The sequence below is a fragment of the Lepus europaeus genome, chromosome X (genome assembly GCF_033115175.1).
Source record: "Lepus europaeus isolate LE1 chromosome X, mLepTim1.pri, whole genome shotgun sequence".
Taxonomy (NCBI): Eukaryota; Metazoa; Chordata; class Mammalia; order Lagomorpha; family Leporidae; genus Lepus; species Lepus europaeus.
In genome coordinates, this window is record NC_084850.1 from 22482636 (window position 1) to 22503502 (window position 20867).

At 41.3% G+C, this 20867-nt stretch overlaps 1 protein-coding gene across 1 annotated transcript in view; it reads left to right on the forward strand.

Moving 5' to 3' along the window:
* GPC3 (glypican 3) overlaps positions 1 to 20867 on the forward strand; it is a 454515-nt gene that overhangs the window by 224629 nt on the left and 209019 nt on the right. Inside the window, exon 3 of the mRNA XM_062183209.1 lies at positions 10615 to 11309. Coding sequence (XP_062039193.1) covers positions 10615 to 11309 — 695 coding nt within the window. The remainder of the gene's footprint in view (positions 1 to 10614; positions 11310 to 20867) is intronic.

Consider the following 20867-nt stretch of genomic DNA (forward strand, 5'->3'; position numbering starts at 1 on the left):
TTAGGTTGTTTTGAGATAAAATCACTACTGGAATGTTTGCTTGGAAATCTTTAAATGAAGCCACTCACTTATTATGAAGCAGAATCTTTCCTTCAATCTGTCCTCAAAAGCCAATTTGTAGTTTCCTAAGGAATGGTTAATAATAATAAATGGTTAAGACAAGTAACTGTACCCTGGATTCATGGGATTATGGTCATGAACTGTAAAAGAAAATTTTACAAGTTGAGAAAACAATAACCAGATTAATATATGTCTTAGAGATTTTTTTTGGGCGAGCTAAAACATAAGCAATTCTTTTGATGGCCGTCTAGAGTAATTCTTGTTCCCTCCCGCATAAGCTCTTTGGAGAAAGACCTGTTAGGCTTTTTTTATGAAGTGTTTTTAATTATGTGGAATGATTTGATGAGCTCTTGAACCCTTTTAACTACTCAATGTAATTCTTGAGTGATGTTAGAACTTTATTTCATTGGATAATGTCAGGCTTTCTTTTGTAAACAATGAACTAGGTTTTTTTTCTGTTTTAAGATTTATTTACTTATTTATTATTTGAAAGGCTGAGTTACAGAGAGGCAGAAACGGAGAGAGAGGTCCTTCATCCACTGGTTCACTTTCCAAATAATGGTGGCAGCAGCCAGAGCTGGACCAATTGGAAGCCAGGAGCCAGGAGCTTCCTCTGGTTCTCCCACGTGAGTGCAGGATCCAAGGACTTGGGTCATCTGCCACTGCTTTCCTAGGTGCATTAGCAGGGAGCTGGCTGGGAAGTAGAGCAGCTGGGACTCGAACTGGCACCCATATGGGATGCCGGTGCTGCACACAGAGGCTCTACCTGCTCCACCACAATGCTGGCACCAGGAGTGAACTAGCTTTCTCCTTTCTTCTGCCATCATGGTGAGTGTGCCTGATTCCATTCCTTTCCATATCTTCTCACAAGACCTTCAAGATCAAGAGATTCTTGGACAAAAAGCAAAGACAAACTCTATAATCCCCACACTCCCCAATGGGTTTAGATGAAAGGTGGTAATAAAATCAGGTACAAGGGCCAGTGCTATGGCGCGCCTGGTAAAGCCACCACCTGCAATGCCAGCATCCCATATGGGTGCTGGCTTGTGTCTCTGCTACTCTTCCAATCCAGCTCCCTGCTAATGCACCTGAGAAAGCAGTGGAACAGGGCCCAAGTCCTTGGGCCCCTGCACCCATCTGGGAGCCCCGGAAGAAGCTCCTGGCTCCTAACTTGGGATTGGCCCAGCTCCGGCCATTGTGGCCATTTGGGGAGTGAACCAGCGGATGAAAGACCTCTCTCCCTCTCCCTCTCCTCTTTCTCTCCCTTTCCCTCCCCCTTCTCCCCCCTCCCTCCCTCTCTTTCCTTCTCTTCCTCCCTCCTTCCCTCTTTGTAACTCTACCTTTCAAATAAATAAATAAATCTTTTTGTAAAAAATCAAGTACAACACCAAAACGAGACATTGCAGAAGAATCAAGCAAAGTCTACAAAGAACTGCACATGAGATGGCACATAATTTATACTGTATGAAAGCCACTATTATTTTAACCACATCAAGCTGGATATGTTACTACTGTCTGGACAGTTGAGTGTGTTTCATTGAAAATGTGATTTTCTCTTTGTATCTATACTCTGCATTAGTGGTTTGCTTCAGTAATAAGCTCTGGCTATTGCAGGCATTTGGAGTGTGAACCATCAGATGGAAGATCTCTTCTCTGTCTCCCTGGTATTCAAGTAAGATGCAAATGGATGAATAAATACATTTTATAACTAATTTCCAATCAATCAAGAACTGACTAGTTCAAATGAAGTCTTGGAGACAGAAAAAATGAGAACAGACTAAGGATCATGTCTTAGAACAGAAATAACTCACTGAGATGATGGCATGAAAAATGGTGTCCCTAAAGATCATTTTACAAGAACTGGAATTATTCGTGGTGTATCCACAGTAATGGGTTTTTAAACTTTCGTGATGGAGCTGGCACTGTGGCTTAGTGGATAAAGCCGCCATCTGCAGTGCCGGCATCCTACCCATATGGGTGCTGGTTCGAGTCCCAGCTGCTCCACTTCCAATCTGGCTCTCTGCTATGGTCTGGGAAAGCAGTGGAGGATGGCCCAGGTTCTTGGGCTCCTGCACCCACATGGGAGACCTGGAGGAAGCTCCTGGCTCCTGGCTTTGGATCAGCACAGCTCTGGCCTTTGTGGCCAATTAGAGAGTGAACCAGTGGATGGGAAAAACTTTCTCTCTCTGCCTCTCCTTCTCTCTGTGTAACTCTGCCTTTCATATATATAAACAAACCTTAGTGGGTTCTGCAAGATACATTGTTCTAAAATAAACTTTATTTATTTTAGAAACATGTTGTCATTTGGGGGTTCTTGTATACTGTTCTGTTAAGCTACTTTCCTGGATTCTCAAGAGTACCTTGTTCCTAAATCCAATTTGAAGAAAATGGACATATTCTGAGCCTTGATAAAGCCAGCCTTATTAGAGTCTACCTAGTTTTAAAGTTGCTATATATATTTGTAGCAAATTTTCAAGATGTGGTAAAAGGATAAAAAGATGAAAGATTTTGGAAGCATCATAATACATATTCAGCCAAGGACCCTAACAACTACTGGGGAAGACAGTATTGGGCTTCCAACAAGTCCTTGACAGAGTCCTGGCCATTTATGAATACAGCTTTGCAATAGTTGCTACTCAAACTCATGAGAATACACTGTTGAAAGGATATTTTGTCTTCAAGTGATAGATAACAGCTCCTTTCTCTTTCTTTTCCTTTTTTTTTTTACCTACCTGTTTGTTTACATCCTGCCTTGTCCCCAAGCAATTTAAAGTGCTCTACAGAAGTATACATTGTAAAAGTAAGAGGCAGTACAACTAAAATGCATAGGCACAGTCAGGTAGGAAAGTGAGATGGAGCCAGGAGTAAAGTTGTGATGCGAAATGCATGGCTTGAGGTTTATTATGCTTGGTAGACAAAGACTACAAGCTTTCTTCTAATCAATGTGAAGAGGGGAAAGAGATGAGATCTATGAATCACAGTGTCCAGAAGGTTAAATTTAACTAGTTGTTCAGAAAAACTAGTGGAGGATAAATTATAAGAACAAATTAGGATAATGTGACAAAAGGGTGGTCAGCTGTTGCAAACCAATAAATTTTCTAGTAGTTAGAGATATTCACTTCTTTCTGAGGACTCATTGAATGAATAATTTTAAATGTGCTCTGTGGTCTATAACAGCCTTTGTGGGAAATCAATCAATCAATCAATGTATCAATCATCTATTTACTGATATATATAATAGCCCATAAAAAGTATATTTCATTCATTTGTGTGTTTCCAATCTATGTACCTTGTATTTAGCATCCAAGTGTGTGAAATTTCAAATGCAAGACACATACATTTATAGGCTGGTCATGGACCCGCTCAAATAAATGGCTTAAGTTTAATAGTGACTGATTTTGGCCGGCGCCGTGGCTCAATAGGCTAATCCTCCGCCTGCGGCGCCAGCACACTAGGTTCTAGTCCCGGTCGGGTGTCGGATTCTGTCCCGGTTGCCCCTCTTCCAGTCCAGATCTCTGCTGTGGCCCGGGAGTGCAGTGGAGGATGACCCAAGTGCTTGGGCCCTGCACCCCATGGGAAACCAGGAGGAAGCACCTGGCTCCTGGCTTGGGATCAGCGTGGTGCACCAGCCGCAGCACGCCAGCCATAGCAGCCATTGGAGGGTGAACCAACGGATAAGGAAGACCTTTCTCTCTGTCTCTGTCTGTCTCTCTCATTGTCCACTCTGCCTGTTAAAAAAAATAGTGACTGATTTCTAAGCGTGATCAATTCTAGAAAAAATTAATGTGGAACATAAAGTGCCAGGAAAATCCAACAGACACTGAAGCAACACTTTTTGTGTATTTTTTATGATTTATTTTTTTAGAATGGGGATTTTCATGCAACCTAAATTTGTAATTTCTGTTTGACTTATTTTTTTTAAAAAATCATTCAGTATTCAAAAATAATATTGAAATGTGTTACCTATTTGGGTGTTTTTATCTATTAACTTTCTCCAGTGGTTTTTCCAATTAAAAGTACATTGATGCCACATGGCATGCATTTTATGCTAAAACTACATACTTAGGAAAGAAATAAAGTAGATTCAGGAAAAATACTATGAGTGACTTAACACTTTTCAGTGGTTCTAATCACTATTTCTAGCATGGATTAATTTCCAAGATCTGGTTTTGCGTGTGTGTGTGTGTATGTGTATAAAAAATTAATAGACTTTACTTGTTTAGAACAGTTTTCAATTTAAAGAAAATCATTCAGATGCACAGAGTTCCTGTATGCTCCCTCTCCCCTTTCCCACAGTTTCCTCTGTTATTAACATTATTAGCAATAGTGTGGTGCATTTGTTATAATTAATGAGCCAATATTGATGTGTTATTAAGTTCATAGCATACATTAACGTTTACTTTGTGTTAAATAGTGCGAATTGACAAATGTGTAATATCTCGTGTCCTCTGTTAGCATATCATAATAGAATAGTCTCATCAATCTAAAAATCCCATGCTTTTTCAACTCTCACCTCTCGTATTTCTGGTGATCATTGATGTTTTTAGGGTCCATATTTCATGTAGTTGAATTATACAGTATGTAGCCTTTCATACAAGCTTCTTTTGTTTATAAATAGGCATGTAAGGTCTCTTCGTGACTGTTGGTGGGTCGATAACTCATTTCTGTATATTGCTGAATAGTGTTCCATTGTAGAGATTAACCACAGTTTGTTTATCCTATTGAAGGATATTTGATTGATTCTGGTTTTGATGATTATAAATAAAATTTGTAGAAATTTTCTCCACCTCTGGTTTCTTTGAAGACTTTGCCTTTGGTTTCCTCCAGTTTGAATAAGATACGTGTTGAAGTACATATTTTAGTATTCATCCTGTGGGTTATTCTCTGAGCTTCCTGAACCTATGGGTAGTATCAAAAATTTTGGAAAATCCTTGGCCATTAGATCTTCAAGTATATTTTTTCTGTTGATATTCTCTGTTTCTAGAATTACAATTACACATTTTTATTACTTTGGAAGTTATCGCACAATTCTAGGATATTCATTTTGGTTTTCCTTTTATTTTTTCATTCTTTTTTCTCTCCTCATTTCAGTTTAGGGAGTTTCTACAGATATTATCCTCCAGCTCACTGATTCTTTCTTTGGTTACATCTAGTAAATTGATAAGCCTGTAAAAGACATGCTTCATTTCTGTTTTAGTATATTTGATTTCTAGCATTTCATTTAGATATTTATTACAGTCTCCGTCTCTGTGTTTAAATTATCCATCTCTCCTTACATATTCTTATTCCATTACTGCTCTTACCATAAAAGTCATGGTTATTTTTTAAATTCACTGTCTGATCATTCCAAAATCTGTGCCATATCTGAATCTGGTAATCGCTTTGTGTCTTTAGGCTGTGGTTTCCTTGCCTAAGTTTTAACATGGCCTGTAATTGTTTAAATCAGGACATGATATACTGAGTAATAGGAATTTGAAGTGATCAGATTCAAAATGTGAAGTTTTTTTATTAATCCGCCTAGGAGCTGGACTACGTAATGTTTGTTAGAGCTGAAAGTGCCAGAGTCCTCAGTTTCCTCTAGTGCTCTTTTTATTTAATTGTTTCTTACCTATTTTTTTGAGTTTTCCTAGGAACTTCTTCTAAAATGCAGGTCTGCGTCTTGCAGCACCCTCAGTTGTAATCTGCTATTATTATACTTGGGACCTACTGATATGGCACTAAGCTACTGGGGAAGTGGAATTTGTCTCTAATCTTGTGATTAATCTCAATATTGCATTTGGCTTAAGACCTTGGGCTGTGACCTTCTGAAGTTTTTCTTAACCCTGTTCTTTTCTTAGCCCTGTTCTTTTCTTCTATTAGGTAGAACAAGAAAGCTGGGGATAGGGCTGGAGTTACATAAGTTTCCTTCACACAAGCATATCAGGCTTTGGTGAAGTTGTGCCTTCGTTGAACAGCAGGCACTTTTTATGGAGAATGCTCATGGTGATTTTCAAAATCATTAGTTTTTTTCCCTCCCTCACCTGAAAAGCAAGGATATTTTATTTTGGATCTTCACTATGAAGACTTGGGTGGTAAAAACCCGTGGAAGTATAGGGAATCCATAAGTCTTGGGCCCCCATGAATTTTTCACTCTTAAGCTACTCTAGCAATTGATGAAAATTATTGTTGATAAATACAAGTTTATGGATCCCATGGTTTCTGCTCCAGGTAAGCTGATCTCAGCTGTGATTCTTTATATTGCATGCCTCTGACTTTCTTGGTGCCTATTTTGACTGACATCTGTGCCCTGATGAATGGAAGAATGATTTGACTTTTGGTTTGTTCAGCTTTTGTCTTGCTGTTGAGGATGGAAGTGATGATTTCCAAGCTCTTTACATGCCAGAGTTGGAAGCAGAAGTCTCCCAACATCCAGCTGTCAAGGCTGAAGCATGTTTTTACATTTGCAAGGACTTTGCTATTAGACTGACCAACATTCCTATTCAGGACCTGACATTTAATTAGACACATTACCTTGTATGAGTCACTTCACCTCTCGGAGCCTCAGTTTCCTCACCAGTTCTATAAAAGTAATTCCAGCCAGCGCCGCGGCTCAATTGGCTAATCCTCCACCTTGCGGCGCTGGCACACTGGGTTCTAGTCCCAGTCGGGGCGCTGGATTCTGTCCCAGTTGCCCCTCTTCCAGGCCAGCTCTCTGCTGTGGCCAGGGAGTGCAGTGGAGGATGGCCCACGTGCTTGGGCCCTGCACCCCATGGGAGACCAGGAGAAGCACCTGGCTCCTGCCATCGGATCAGCACAGTGCGCTGGCCGCAGCGCACCAGCTGCAGCGGCCATTGGAGGGTGAACCAATGGCAAAGGAAGACCTTTCTCTCTGTCTCTCTCACTGTCCACTCTGCCTGTCAAAAATAAAGTAATTCCAAACTTGGGATTATGTTAAAGTGCAATCAGAGGACATACATGAGCAAGTTTAGCATGGATTCTGGTGTGTACCTTGCAGGTACTTTATTCTCTCCTTTTCCATTAAAATACTCCTGTTTGAAAACAAGGATCATTTTGAGTCTAACCCATTCTGGGGCATTTATCCTGCTTCTTTTCAACTATTTGCCCTTCTTATTGTGCAGAAAAAAAAAAGCTGCTACAAAAAAACTTTAACCTACTTCTATAAGGATTCTCTTACTCTAAATTACTTGAAAAAGATTTCATGGTTCATTTATTGCTTTCTTCTTCAAACTGCAAGTATACTCTCCTCATTAAGTTCATTCCTTCCATCAGGATCTAAATACAGGAATACCAGCACCAAATACTAAGGACTGTCATTTTGCTACAGTAATAGGCTGTATGTACTGGGGTAGTAGAAATGATTGAACTGCTGAAAGAGGGAATAGTCTGAGTGTGCAGTCTGCCTATCTAACTACATCTGCAGAACTGTGTCCCTTTGTAAGCGCCATAACTGAAGGGAAGACGTTGACAACACTAGAGGGGGTCCAAATAGTGGTGACCAGGGGTCATCTGGAAATCAAGAAACCTGGTTATATTAGGACTCCAGTGGCTCAGTTTATTAGATCTATTTTCATGCATCTTTCTATATATTGTAAAAAGTTAGAGTATATTCTATCCAGTGTGAACTTTTTCATGATAACTCTGATGTTATATTGTTTGCTGCATTTTCCCCCCTGGACATAACTCTTGACTTCTTCCTAGAAAAGAGACAGAGGAAAATCTCCCCAAGCTGAAGTATACATTATTATCTGACCAAAAAAAAAATCAATGGACTGAACTTCTTTGCAGTAATTCTCACCCTTGATTTCATTTCCTGAAATCTCAAGTTGCCAAGAAAAACTGAACACCACTTTTCACCTAGGAGCCTTTGCTTGAGCAGTCATGGTTTGATCTGTTGTAGTCATGGTTTGATCTGATATAGAAGTAAGAGCATGGGGGAAAACACAGAGACATGCTACGTGAATTCTAAGCTATGGAAGTTGGAGCAGGGAGCACATGTGAGCTTGAGGTTTGATATGAACCCCTAGCCCTTTCCCTCTGTATATGCATTGTTGTTATTCTCTCTGCAGAAGACTTTGTGATCTTCTCTAATTTTCTTTTTCTATTGATCCAGCAGTTTAGTAGCAGAAACTTTAAAAAAAATAGGGCAGCACAATCTATGGGATTACCATGTCATATGTCTTGCAGATTGGAGAACAAATCCACTCTGTAATTGATATAAAACTCACCTTGTAGAGAATTCATTTTTTGTGGTCTGGGTGATTGAGATCTACAGGGGTAGCATCGTGAAGCAGTCTTTCCCCTTTCCTTGCTTCATACTGGCCCCAGGGCCAAGGTGGGTGACTTTGGTTTGCAGGTCTATAGGCTGTAGTTTCTTCCAGTATATTTCCACTAGGAGAGGGGAGGCCAATGGGAAAATAATGAGTTCAAAATAGAACTTAACTTTATATGAAGACTTTTGAGAATATGTGTCTGAGGCCATCTAAAGTATAACCATCACTGAGCGACTCAAGTTTGTATTGATTCTTCTATTCTGTAGCTGTGTGACACCAGGAAACTGCTTGAACTCTGCCAAGCCTCAGGTTCATCATCTATAAAATGGAAATTGCAGTGTCTAATTTAAAACATTGATGTAAAATATAGGTGTCGTGATATACTTGGGGATGTTTTATAAACTATAAGCCATTCAGCTTGTTTATGGTTCTAAGAAAAGGATGATGTATCATTTATCTCCATTCACCCAGCACTTATGTACCCTTGGAACTTAGCACAGAGTCCAGTATAAAGTAAGTAATTGCTGGCTGAAATTAACATGAATAAGTAGTTTTAAATCTCCACATTTCTGTTGATTTTAAATAATTTGGTGACTGTCTTGCCTTGGGCTACATGATCTCTTGACTTCTCCTCACTTATAGATTTTAAGTATTGAGAATAAAGCAGCTTGTGGGCTTAGGAACATTGTTATAATAATAACCATATAATAATAAATAATAATGACCATATAATAAACTAACAAACAAACATAGATCAAATGGTGGAAATGGAGATTGTTGCCCAGGGACAAAGCAAGTGTAATCAACACAAACTAGTTTCTTCCAGTGATGGTTACATGCTAGCTGCCCTGAGACGGATGGCCAGAACACATATTCTCAAAAACCTTCATGGAAAGATAAGGTCTATTTATTTTAAATTCATTGTTTTCTCAAATGGGCTTGGAAGCCCATTAGAATTGCACTGGCATCTGTTCAACATTGCAGGGCATGTCAGAAGCCCAAGGGGAGAATGTAGGGAGCATGTTCCACCTTGTGAGGGGTCAGGGGCAGATGGTGATGGCACAACCTAGGGCCTATTTCCGCCGTAAATGACTGAAATGTTGGACTAAGTGATCCCAAGACACTGTTGGAGTACAGTCTCTCTAGGAGTCTGAAAGTAGTAATAATTTAATTGTTCAAGGCTCATGAATTGGCATCATTTGGAGTACATCTGTCATGGACTTTTGCACTTTGGAAGGAAATGAAAGAAAATACTAAGTTAATTTTAAATATCTTGGGAAAATGGATTATTTTTGTTTGTTTCTAAGCTCTGTTTTATTTATTGAAAAGCCTATTGTGGTTGAATTTCCTTCTCTAATATAAATGTGCAACTCTTTTGTTATTTGTGATAATTTGTGCCTGGAATGTTTCAGTTTAGAGAAAATGAGATGGTGGCATTACCACTTTCCCTCTCAAACCAGTGACACTGATTGGGCCTTATGCCAAGGGGTTGGGATGGCAGATGTAATCATGAATTCGTGATCTCTGCAGAGTAGATAAGGCTTCTGAGCCATGTGGAAACTCAACTTACCAAAGAACCTTAGTGGTTACCCTTCCAGATGTTCACCTGCAAACAGTAGAGGTGTTATTTTCAATATCAAATGTATAGATAAGTACATGGATTGTCTTTTCTATCCAGATACCCATTCGGTGGATTAAATTCCATTTTCAGGTCTGGCAATCTGTCCTATAATTCTCTTTAAACTTTCCTGGAGAAAATCTACTGAAATGATTAAATTCATGATAGCTTTTATTCTTGGCTAAGGACTTGCCTCTCCTCTGGGGCTGAACAGGCTTAGATTGTTATGCGAGTTTATACAGTATAGAGTTTGTTGTCAAATATTTATCTCTGTCTAACAATGAGATGTCGTGAAATGCAGTTTCTTTTTAGCTGAATAAATCAATGAGAGAAAGAGAAATAACTTCTTACTTAGCCAATTTTTAATCAATATTTTCATGAAAGGCTGAAATGTTAACTGAATCCTGGCTTTTGTCATTTGAAATGTAATTTGTGTGTTTAAGAATTTATGTGCACATCATGGTTTGGGCTTCATGTTCATAAAGGAAAATTGATTTATAGGAGCAAACAACGGCAGGAGTAAAAGCAATGCCAGAATTGAATGTGAGTCAATTATTTAAGGCAAATGGGGCCTTAATCACCACAGCAATAGAGAAATCTCAAATTCAATTATACCATGGATTTTCGTGCTTTAATTTGTGGTCATTTTTGTATCTCTTCTTACAGAGGCCTTTGAAATTGTTGTTCGCCATGCCAAGAACTACACCAACGCCATGTTCAAGAATAACTACCCGACCCTGACTCCACAAGCTTTTGAGTTTGTGGGTGAATTTTTCACAGATGTGTCACTCTACATCCTGGGTTCTGACATCAACGTGGATGACATGGTCAATGAATTGTTTGACAGCCTGTTTCCGGTCATCTATACCCAGCTAATGAACCCGGGTCTGCCCGAGTCAGCCTTTGACATCAACGAGTGCCTCCGAGGAGCAAGACGTGACCTGAAAGTGTTCGGTAACTTCCCTAAGCTGATTATGACCCAGGTTTCCAAGTCACTGCAAGTCACTAGGATCTTCCTTCAGGCCCTGAATCTTGGAATCGAAGTGATCAACACAACCGATCACCTGAAGTTCAGTAAGGACTGTGGCCGAATGCTCACCAGAATGTGGTACTGCTCTTATTGCCAGGGACTGATGATGGTTAAGCCTTGTGGTGGCTATTGCAATGTGGTCATGCAAGGCTGTATGGCAGGAGTGGTGGAGATTGACAAGTATTGGAGAGAATACATCCTGTCTCTCGAAGAACTTGTGAATGGCATGTACAGAATCTATGACATGGAGAATGTACTGCTTGGTCTCTTTTCGACAATCCATGATTCCATCCAGTATGTCCAGAAAAATGGAGGAAAGCTGACTACCACCGTGAGTACCAGTCTACAGTTTTCAGAGTAATTCGGCTTTATTAGGGTGTGGTAGGCTGGCCAGCAACAGATATTAGTGGAGAAAAGTGAAAATAAAAATTAGAGGTAGGCATGGATGACGGATAGACTGAATGAACTCACAGAGCTGGACAGAACATTAGAGTACAGGCTATAAACTCAAAAAACCTGGCTTTGAATTTAAATTCCACCTATTTCCTTGCTGTGGAACAGCAAGGGGAGAGTCATTTTATCTTTATGAGCTTCATTTTTATGATTTGTAAAATATAGATAAAATATTTTCTACTTGGGGATGGGCATTGTGGCTCAGTGAGTTAAGCCACCACTTGGGATGTCCACATTCCATATTGGAGTGCTGGTTTGAGTCCAGACTACTCTGCTTCCAATCCAGCTTCCTGCTAATGCTCCTGGGAGGCAGCAGATGATGAGTTCCTGCCACCCATGTGGAATACCTGGATGGGGTTCTGGGTCCCTGGCTTCAGCCTGGCCTATTCCCGGATGTTGTAGGCATTTGAGGGAGTGAACCAGTGGATGGAAGATCTCTTTCTCTCTGTGTCTCCCCCTCTGTCACTCTTTCACATAAATAAATAAACAAATAAACTTTTAAAAGATTTTTTTTTCTTAAGAGGAATGTGTTAAAGCCCTTAATGTGTGTCTGGCATGTGGTAAGTCTTCAGTAAATGTTAGCTACTTGTTACCATTATTGTCTGTTACCATAATCCTCATGACAACCCTATGAGGTTGGAGCTATTATCTCCATTTTATAAATGAGGAAACTGAACTGGGTGAAATTACAACTTGCCCAGGTATAGTAAGTAGAAGAGTCAGAATTCAGAAACTGATCAGGTCTGCCTGTAATTTAGTTATCATGGATTTTTCTGATTCTGATTTCATGCATGTGCTCTTAATCGTGTTTATCATGTGAGCCTTTTGAGTAATGACTTTATTAAAAAATACTTTCATTTATTTGAAAGGCGGAAAGAGAGAGAGAATGAATCTTCATCCACTGGTTCACTCCCCAAATAGCTGCAATGGCCAGGGTTGACTGGGCCAGGCCAAAGCCAAGAGCTTTCTCCAGGTCCCCCACGTGCGTGCAGGGGCCCAAGTACTTAGGCCATCTTCCACTGCTTTCGCAGGTGCATTAGCAGTGAGCTGAATTGGAAGTGGAGTAGCCAGACTCTAACCCGCAACCATATGGGATGCCAGCACTGCAGGTGGAGGCTTAACTGTCTATGCCACAGTGCTGGCCCCTTGAGTAATGATTCTGAGCACTGGATATGTATCTAGAACTCACTGAGTAAATCTACACAAGAACATAAGCAAGGCAAAACATCCATGTTCCCTAATGGTTGTGTTTGTACACATGATTAAACCACTGTAGACCTGATGGGATTTGTGATGGGGGAGGGACAGTTCTGTAAGTGGGGCAGCTGTTGCTTGGTTTCTGTCACACATTATTAGAGACCTACAAGTTTTCTTGGAACCCTCTTCCACTGCAGATCAGAACATACAGCTGAGGGCCAGGAGCCAGATCCCCCTGAGATAGTGGCTGATTCCTGAATCTTGCTAGCTTTGTAGGAGGAAGTGCTTTGTTGAGCTCCTACTACCCCTCAGTTGCTCTGCTGGCCAGTTTACACAACACTGTTTCACAGTAACCATGAGATAGGACCTCATAGAGTCCCCATTCTACACATAATAACTACTTTGCCGCCCATACGAAAGCTACTTGGGTGGGAGGAGCTAGGATTCAAATCTAGGCTTGCTTGGCTTGGTTGACTCACATCCTTAGCTTCTGTACAGTGCAGCTGCTATGTACTCTGAGCTGTTGCTTATCCAGAATGCAGAGGGATGATTGGGCCAGTGAGCCTTGTCTGAAAACTCTGGCTGTTCAAAATGATAGGGGTAATTGGTTTCTTCGGTGAATTTGACTAGGAAAGAGGACAGAAATGATGCAAGCCTCGACCTGGCTACTTAGGGAACTGCTCTAATTGCCCAGTTCACAATCTCAGCTGTTTAAAATATATTTGCTTAGAAAATATTTTATAATAAAATGAATAGAAATATCCAACAATGTTGTTCTTCAAGGGCTAATCATTCCCTTGACTGCTTTTTAATTTGAGGTCAGGTTCTAGGACCTTATGCAAAAGTAAATCTCCCAGAATTAGAAAAACAAAAAGTACATTCAGTGTTCCTTCACTTAAAAAAAAACTGACCGAGGAACCACTATGTGTCAGACACAAAGCAAGAGTTGCAGAGGTGAGGAAATGTCTTCAGGAAGAGGAAACATAAGGAGACAATATTAAAGACAGCATTTGCGAGTGTTTAAAGATTGCCTCTCATAGCTGTTACTTGGCAGCAACATGATTGGTGTTGAAAACACGTGTCCTCCTTGGGTGCTTTTGAAACCCAAAAAGTCAGACGGGAAGTTGGCAAGGAATTAAATTCACAGCTCTGATCAGGTGTTAGGCATGATGGTTTATTTGGTAAACATGTTTTAGGCATCTGCTTGTGCATGGCACTTTATGAGGTGCTGGCTATTCAGAACTACCCAAGACATAGTTAAGTCTTGAAAATGTCACAGTCTGGTTGGCAGACAGATGTCTAACTGAATAAATTTCACCATGGCAAGCTTCTCACTGCAATGTGAATGTCGGAAGGGCCGTGAGAGATTAGCTAGCCCAATCCCACTGATGTTCAAATGAAAAAAATAAAGTTCAGGGAGGCTTGCCCAAAGTGCTGTAATTAATGGGAGTGCCAGAAGTAGAAACCAGGGTGTTCTTCTGCTGCAGTCTAATCATCTTTCTGCCCTACCTGTCTGTCCCCCATTAGACCTTTCCAGACTTTCGCTCTACAGGTTTCATGAGGATTTTTGCAAAGACAGAGTGAGCTGAAATAAATTGAATCTTTAGGTTTCTGAACCTGCTACCTTTTAGGTACGTGTGTGTATGCACTTGCCCGCATAGCATACTTGCATTTGTGCAAGGGGAGTGCATCTCATGTCATTATCATTCAGGAAGAAAGGGCCTTGGCTGTCAAGAGGTGCTCAGTGAGGCAGTCCCTTTCTGTTTTGGCCATTAAGGGCCTGATTGCTCCCAGCTCCCAGCTGCTTATGAGAGTGTGCGTCTGCCACCCCCAGGGAATGCCTGAGCTAAACCAGAAAGCATATGTCAACTCTGCCTTGTTCCTGTTTTATGATCACTGAGTCTAAGTAATATGTACGAAATGGTGGGGGAAGAGGGGGGAAGGATCATGGGCAAGGTGTGACCCTGCGTATATTCTGTATGGGCCAGAAAGGGGCTGAGCCATTTATGGGGGTGCTGAGTAGACTGAACAACTCTGTTTATGTTAACAAAGCCACAGAATGCCCCAAAGCAAAAGCTGATTTAAAACTAAAGCTTTAATGAGATTCCGCTGTAGCACCCTCGCCTTCCTGTTGTGGTAACACATGAAAACCCTGCCAGGCAGTTGCACTTGTGGTTTAGTTTGAGTCAGCGACTTCTTGAAAAAATATGTCCTTCTAACTCGCTTTTAGCGAGTTAGAAGATGTGCTTTGAGGTCACTGTCACTCAGGGATGCTGCCTGGTTGCTTTGGTGACTACCATCCACATCAGATTGTGAAGGCCCTTACGATCTTAGTGGCTGTGCACTGTTACATGTTTACATCTATGACTTGTTAATGCTGTACTTCCCCACGTGTTTACATCTATGACTTGTCAGTGCTGTACTTCCCCCTAGGGTCATTCTCACTACTTCAGGCTACTAATTGTGAATGTTGGGGCGTTGTTGCTGGTAGTCCACCTGCAGATGGTAAGCATACAGTTTCCAAATTTGGCTTATCATCACCATCATCACCATCATCAGAGCAACTTGTTAAACAGATTCCTGAGTGTACCCAGCAGATTCTGGTACACAGGTTTGTGGGGAGACTGGGGAATCTGTCATTTACCAAGTGCCACAGTTGATTCTCATGTTTCCTTGGGAGAAAATCCATTTTCCTTGTTTGGAAGATAAAGAAAATAAGGGCCAGAGGTTGGGAGTGAATGGCCTAAATTCCACTGGTTGTTAGTGGAAACATAGGACCTCAGACTCTTTTTTTTTTCTTTTTTGTTATTTTTTAAAAATTTTATTTGTTATACAAGTTTCATGTATCTCATATATACAGAATTAGGAACAAAGTGATATAAATTTTTTTAAAGATTTATTTGTAGGTCAGAGTTGCAGAGAGAGAGGGATCTTACATCTGCTGGTTCATTCCCCCAGATGACCACAATGGCCAATACTGGGGCAGGCTGAAGCCACGAGCCAGAAGCTTCATCCAGGTCTTGCACATGGGTGGCAGGGGCCCAAGCACTTGGACCATCTTCTGCTGCCTTTCCCAGGTGCATTAGCAGGAGCTGGATCAGAAGTTGAACAGCTGGGACACAGTCTGGTGCCCATATGGAATTCTGGTGTCGCAGGCAGTGGCTTTACCTGCTATGCCACTATCCCCGCCCCTCAAAATCTTTTTTTAAATTAATTAATTAATTTGAAAAGCAGAGTTACAGAGAGGGAAGGAAAGACAGAGAGATCTGCTATTTACTATTTAACTCCCCACATGGCTACAAGGGCTGGGACTGGGCTAGGCTGAAGCCAGGAGTCTGGAATTCCATTCAGGTTTCCCACATGGGTAGTAGGGGCCCAAGTACCTGGGGCATCTTCCACTGCATTCCCAGGTCATTAGCAGGGAGCTGGATTGGAAATAGAGCAGCAGGGATGTGAACCAGCACTCATATGGGATGTTGGCATTGCAGGCAGTGGCTTAACCTGCCACAATGCCAGCCCCAACCTCTAATTCTTGATCTGTAAAATGGGTGTGATATAAGGGGATTAAATGAAATCATGGGTTCAGGAACATGACAAATACTTGCTAAAGCCATTCCAGAATTATTTCATGCTGTTCCAAGTTCCAGATGGACAATGGGGATTCCTTAAAATTAGTTTTAAGTGTCAAGATCTTGTAGTACATTTTAATCCAAAGAAAGTGAATAGGAATAGTCTGTGAAAATGTGTGTGTTTGTGCGCGCACACGCATGTGTGTGTAGGAGGGAAGAGGAAGGAAGGAAAGAAATTTTGTACTAAAAAGTCCAAGAAAATATTAATGAGGGATTGTAAATAGATCCATTTTGATTCTTCATATACATTTTCAAACTGGGATAAATATGTTGGCTGCAAGTGAGAATTGAGTGGAACTTTAATCGTAGTTAGGTGAAAATATCATTAGTAAGTTTATTTGTACATTATTCAATTTCACGTCTTATACCTTGAAGCAACTACAGATACATACACTTTCCAATACATATGTTTTCTGCATTATTATACCCAAATTGTGAATACTACTGCTTCTTTTTAAAGTATAACTACTGGAGGCTAGCATTGTGGTGTAGCAGGTAAACCCATTGCCTGTGACACTAGCATCCCATATGGGCACCAGTTCTAGTCCTGGCTGTTCCACCCCAGATCAGCTTCCTGGTAATGACCTTGGAAAAAGCAGTGGAAAATGACCCAAGTGTTTGGGCCCCTGCACACACGTGGGAGACCTGGATTAAGATCCTGACTCCTGGCTTCAGCCTGGCTGAGCCCTGACCATTGCAGGCATCTGGGAAGAGAACCAGTAGATGGAAGATTAATGCTCTTCCTCCCTCTCCCTCTCCCTCTCCCTCTCCCTCTCCCTCTCCCTCTTTCAAAATAAGTAAATCTTTAAAACAATAAAGTATAACTTGCTATTCCCAAAACTGTATTGATTGGTGCTGCCATATCCCAATGTATGTACTATGTGCATAGCTAGTTCATGTTTCTTGTATAATTCATGCATTTATTTCTTTTTTTTATTTTTTATTTTTATTTTTTTTATCTTTTATTTAATGAATATAAATTTCCAGTATACAGCTTATGGATTACAATGGCTTCCCCTTCCCATAACTTCCCTCCCACCCGCAACCCTCCCCTCTCCTGCTCCCTCTCCCCTTCCATTCACATCAAGATTCATTTTCAATTCTCTTTATATACAGAAGATCAATTTAGTATAAATACTTCAACAGTTTGCACCCACATAGAAACACAAAGTGAAACATACTGTTTGAGTACTAGTTATAGCATTAAATCAAAATGTACAGTACATCAAGGACAGAGATCCCACATCAGGAGCAAGTGCACAGTGGCTCCCGTTGTTGACCCAACAAATTGACACTCTAGTCTATGGTGCCAGTAACCACCCTAGGCTGTCGTCATGAGTTGCCAAGGCTATGGAAGCCCTCCAAGTTTGCCGACTCTGCTCATATTTAGACAAGGTCATAAAAGACAGGGTGAGGATAGTAACCAATGATCCTAAGAGTGGCCTTAATCAGGTCTGAACAATTATACAGCATTAAGTGGGGAAGAGGACCATCAGTACACACAGGTTGGGAGTAGAGCCATTGGTGGTAGAGTAGAGGTTATGATTACAAAGGAATGAGGCTCAAGTGCACTAGACAGGGTCTAGAACTATTTCTTAAAAGATTTATGTGAAAGGCAGAGTTACAGAGAGAGGGGGAAAGACAGAGATCTCAGCATTTCTCAACATTAGTGCTTCCTCTCTCAGAGTTTCATTATCTTGTCTTGTTATATGCTTCACTGAATGTTTTTGCAAAATTGCACCCTTTTCTACCTCCATTCTCTCTCCCTTTTTTTCTTCATTGTGAAGTTCATTTTAGCACTATCTGAAAGAGTATTCATTTAATGGAACATCTGTTGAGCATCTAATTGTGGAGGCACTATGATGGACACTGAGGCTTGCAGGGAGTGGAAAGGGGACCATGATTCTGTCGCTGCTGTCAGACATTGCTGGGTTAGTAGATGGCAGACCTAGCATTCAAATTCGGCTCTGACTCCCAAGCGCATGCTCTTAACCATTACTCTATATGGCTCTCCTCTCTCACATAGTCCCACTCTCTCTCCACCAGAATCTTCATTCCCCAAACACGAGCTAAATAGATTTTATTGTGTTATTTAATATCCTGTATCACTCCCTACTGTTTTTCCAGCTGCATGATCAGTTTTTGAATTCATTCTCCCTCCTTAGAGACTTCTGCTCTAGTATTTCCCCGTGAAGTGCTAAAAACCATGAAGATTGTTCATCTTCGTGACACTTAAAGGCACCGAGTAGTTTTTAGGTGAGGGGGATGCTTCTGCAGGTGATGGAAGATGCAGTCGCGCAGGCGGCTGACTTTGCCTAGAATCGATGCGAGCAGTGCCGATGCTGTAGAATAGGTTATCTTCTCGTTGCAGTGTTGAGTATCTGCTCATTGGACTGATACGGTGTTTATTTTTTTTAAATGCATCTGCCTTTGATTCCAGACATTCAAAGGACACCCAGATCTCTGATATAGACTTTGTTTAGTTAACATTGCCTAGTGCGAACCTAACAGACTGTGGTATCCAGGTACATCCATTTCCTTTGCTAGGATTTCTGAAGATAGCGCCAAAGACAGTATTTATTTAGGTGTGCTAGGAAGCTCTGGGGAAAATTCTCTGTTGATGCTCAATAATAATTCACTCTATCAAATTCTTATATTTGGCTGTCGGCGTGAGTGACTATAACTCATCAGAATTTCCAAGATTAGCCTCACCTTTCTCTCCGCTTTTGAAGGCCGAGGTTATTTCTCAGGTGTCAGAATGTCAGTGTCTTTCTCCTTGTGCTATCACCTTGGGCTTTCATTTTTTAGTCTCAGATAGAGATACCTTGTCTGAATTCATACATGCTGTTTTCAGTACCAAGTGATTGGAAAGTGATAAGAACAAGTAAATGGCTCACTACCTAATTAGTGTCTCAGGTCTGCATCTTGAACTGCAGGGAGTGACATTGTGTACGTGAGATCCATTTCTGGAAAGACAAAAATGTTTACAGGCTGCTATCCATTTTTTCAATTCAGTATGCGAACAGCCAAGCAGCTTTCATGACTTTGTGGAGGAAAGATACTTTAAAACAATACAAAAGAGGGGGCAACGTTGTGTTGCAAGGGGTTAAGTGTCCCTGTGTCCCTGGCATCCCCTATGGGCACCAGTACATGCCCTGGCTGTTCCACTTCCGATCCAGCTCCCTGCTAATGTACCTGGGAAAGCAGCAGAAGATGGTCTAAGTGCTTGGGTCCCTGCAACCCTCATGGGAGACCCAGATGGATTTCCAGACTCCTGGCTTCATCCTGGTCCAGCCCTGGCCATTGCAACCATCTGGGAGTCTTTCTCCCTTCTCCCTCCCTCTCTCCCTCCTTTTCTCCCTTCTTTTGTAACTCTGCCTTTGAAATAAATCTTGAAAAAGAAAAAGTGGCACTGCTTTGGGGAACTAAAGGTTTATTTCAGGGTAAGTTTCAAAAAGTGGTCATACAAGGAAGCTTTTAAAAATGTTTAACCCTGAAATTGTGTGTGTATGTATGTATACACACACACATACACACACATATAATGGGTCATATGAGGCAATGTGGTGGGCTCTTGTTTTTTAAAGATGTATTTATTTATTTGAAAGGCAGAGTTCAAGAGAGGCAGAGAGAGAGAGAGAGAGAGAGAGAGAGAGAGAGAGAGAGAGAGGTCTTTCATCCATCCGCTGGTTCACTCCCCAAATGGCCACAACGGCTGGAGCTGTGCAGATCTGAAGGCAGGAGCCAGGAGCCTCCTCTGGGCCTCCCACATGGGTGCAAGGGCCAAAGGACCTGGGCCATCTTGTACTGCTTTTCTCAGGGTATAGCAGAGAGCTAGATGGGAAGTGGGGCAGCCGGGACTTGAACCGGTGCCCATATGGTTTGCCGGCACTGCAGGCAGTGGCTTCACCCGCTACAGCACAGCGCCGGCCCCTTGTGGTGGGCTCTTGACTCTTCTGGAATTGCTTGCTTTTGTCTTGGCAATAAGTGGCAGTATGATTACTAGTTGCTTACATGTTGAGTCTCTAGAAAGAAGTTGTATCTCTTTTCTGTGGTCAATGGACTACTGTGGCAAAAGCACATCCTCAAGAACTGTGAAAGATCTTAAGTTTTTTTTTTTAACCGTAATTGTAAATTAATGTTAGCCTGCCCCACTTTCCTGGATGCTAGTTAAAAGCAGAAGACTCTAGGGTCAGAGATAAAGGGCCATTTGTTTCTTTGCAGTAATCACAGTAGCCCAATCCCCAATCCCCAATTCCCAGAGGCTAAGACAAAAAAGGGTTGGCTGACTCCTGCACACAACAGCAAGTTACATTATAGGAGACGAACTCTGTGAAAGCAAAGTTTTTATAATTGGTTGTAAGGCCACCTGCCCTTTTCTCTGAAGGGAAAAAGTGTCTTTGTCTTCCATGGCTATTTCAAACAAAGGGCACTCAATGGGTGTGATCGCAAGACAGGCAAAAGTACCAGAGATCTGTGGAAAATTGTCTTCCTACTCATGGCTCCCCACCCTTGATGGCTCTAAGAAAGTCTCAAATTGAAATGCATTTGGAAGGTCAGACAAGGACATTAGTGGTTAGTAGAACACAATTAGCAATCCTTTTGGCTTG